The sequence below is a fragment of the Xiphophorus maculatus genome, unplaced genomic scaffold (assembly GCF_002775205.1).
Source record: "Xiphophorus maculatus strain JP 163 A unplaced genomic scaffold, X_maculatus-5.0-male Unplaced_Scaffold_BN000218F, whole genome shotgun sequence".
NCBI lineage: Eukaryota > Metazoa > Chordata > Actinopteri > Cyprinodontiformes > Poeciliidae > Xiphophorus > Xiphophorus maculatus.
In genome coordinates this window covers 196-2,695 of record NW_019369814.1, presented here as the reverse complement: position 1 = coordinate 2,695, position 2,500 = coordinate 196, and the positions used below count along the sequence as shown (strand labels likewise).

Sequence of the window (2,500 nt, the reverse complement as noted above, 5' to 3'; positions counted from 1 at the left end):
AAGAAAGGAGGCAAGTTTCATATGCCTTCTATGCATCTTCCTGACATGAAAGCAAAGGAACCGCAAGCCAACTTAAAAGGTCCTGAAATTGATGTTGATATCAAGGGTCCAGATTTAAAAGGAGGAACAGGTGGAAAGTTCCACATGCCAACTCTTGACATAAATATGCCCAAATTTGATCTGGACCTAGGCCTTCCATCTGGGTCAAAGAATAAAGGTCTTAAAGTCGACATCAGTGGACCTGATGCATCTGGAGATTTGGAGATGTCGGGTCTGAAAGGTAATCTCAAACCAGCCCAATTGAAGGTTAGGACTGAAGATGTAGAAGGTCCAGGTGCATCATTGAAACTTCCCTCAGTCAAGCTACCAACAGTTGACATCTCAGCCCCAAAAGTGGATCTAGACTTTGGCCTTAACAAACCTAAAGGTGATGATGTTGAAGTTGAACTTTTGAAAGCAGAGGGAGGAAGACCTTCTTCAGGTGGTAGCTTTGATTTGCCTGATGTCTCTCTCAAAGTGCCTAGTTTCACTTTCCCCCGGTTTGGTGTAAAGTCAAAGAGTGGTGATTTGGAGGCATCCGGACTCAAGGGAGATATTTCCCTCCATCCGCCAAATGTCGAAGGAGAGATGAGGGCACCATCAGTGGAATTTGATGGGGATGGAAAAGTCAAAATGAAGAAAGCAAAAATAAAAATGCCTTCATTTGGAATATCTAAAAAAGATACCGATGTATCAGTGTCTTGTCCTGATGTTGATGTTAACCTGAAAAAAGGAAAAGCTGACCTTCCTCACCTGGATTTCAGGACTGAGAGCCCAGACAAGGCAAAACATAAAGTAAAGTTTCCAAAGTTCAAAATGTCATCTCCAAAGGTTCAACTTCCAGAAGGAGAGGTTGATGCTAAAGGGGAAGCTGAAGTGGATAGAAAGAGTGGCTTTCACGCACCTGATGTCACTCTCAAGTTACCAAAGTTCTCAATCCCAGGATTTGGCTCCAAGGAAAAAGATTTAGGTAAACCAAGTGGTGAACTTAAAGCCCAGGGCAAAGTCAAGATGCCTTCTGTTGAGCTGTCACTCCCAGAGGCTAAAACACCAGAGATGGAGGTTCTTTTACCTAAAACAGAAGTTGATGTTTCAGAAGCAGATATCAAAGGCTACGAAGGAAACCTTAAAATTCCCAAAATGCCTCAGATTGATGTTTCTATTCCCAAAGTAGACCTTGATGCGTCTTTCCCAAAAGGTAAATCCCAAGAGATTGAAGGATCAGGTATGGAGCTTAAAGGAGGTGACAGAAAATTCAAAATGCCTCAAGTAACATTGCCAACATTAGATGTGAGTCTTCCTAAAGGAAAACCTAAAGATCTCAATATACCTAAAACTGAAATAGAGGGTGATGGAGGGACGTTTAAAATGCCTTATGTCAAAATGCCCACTGTTGATATAACTGTATCAAAGGCTGATATTTCACTGCCAAAAGCAAAATTGGAAACCCCTGAAATTGAAATAGAGGGGACTACAGAGCAAAAGTTTAAAATGCCCAGGGTTGACATCTCTCTTCCAAAGGGTAAACTCCAAGGGAACGAGGCAGCTGAAATGGATGGAGAAAGAGGAAAAATCAAAATGCCTCACATAAAGATGCCACATGTTGATATCTCTCTCCCCAAGGGAAAAATTGAAGGTCCAGATGTGGAAATCAAAGGAGAAGGGGGAAAATTCAAGATGCCACAAATCAGCATGCCGTCTGTTGATGTTTCACTCTCTAAAGGAAAAGTTGAAGGTCCAAATGTTCAGATAGAGGGCACGTCTGAAGACAAAGTCAAATTACCTCAATATAAAATGCCAAATGTTGAGGTTGTTCTGCCCAAGGGACAGATTGAAGGTCCCAATGTAGAGCTTAAAGGAGAAAAGGGAACTTTTAAGATGCCCCAGATTGGTATACCATCTGTTGAAATAACCCTTCCTAAAGGAAAGGTTGAAGGTTTAGATATTGAAGGCGATGGAGGAGCAAAATTCAAAACGCCGTATGTAAAATTGCCATCAGTTGACACATCCGTATCTAAAGGAAAAACTGCTGACCCAAATTCTGGAATTACAGGAAATTTGGGAGGAAAATTCAAAGTGCCTCATGTAAAAATGCCAAATGTGGACTTCTCAGTCAACAAAGGAAAAGCTGGTCCAGATGTGGAGATTGAGGGTGAAGGTGGAAAGCTTAAGATGCCACACTTTAGTATGCCTTCAGTTGATATCATTACCCAAAGGAAGAATTGAGAGTCCTGATATTGAGAAAGGAGATACAGAGGGCAAAATAAAAATGCCTCACCTGAAAAAGCCAAATGTTGACATCTCTTTACCCAAGGGTAATGCTGCCAAATTTGAAGGAACAGAGTTAAAAGTAGAGGGAAGCCTACCAGAAGTAGCCGCTGGAGACATTTCTTTACCAAAAGATAAGACTGCATGCCCCAACACTGGCGTTAAGAGTGAAGGAGGAAAGTTCAAGTTGCCA

The 2,500-nt window shown here is 41.7% G+C and overlaps 1 protein-coding gene across 1 annotated transcript; it reads left to right on the top strand.

Moving 5' to 3' along the window:
• Window positions 1–6: 6 nt before the first annotated feature.
• LOC111607983 (neuroblast differentiation-associated protein AHNAK-like) lies at window positions 7–2,265 on the top strand. Its single transcript, XM_023330134.1, has one exon. It carries the CDS (start codon window positions 22–24, stop codon window positions 2,263–2,265), a length of 2,244 nt encoding a protein of 747 aa, XP_023185902.1. The 5' UTR covers window positions 7–21.
• Window positions 2,266–2,500: the final 235 nt, after the last annotated feature.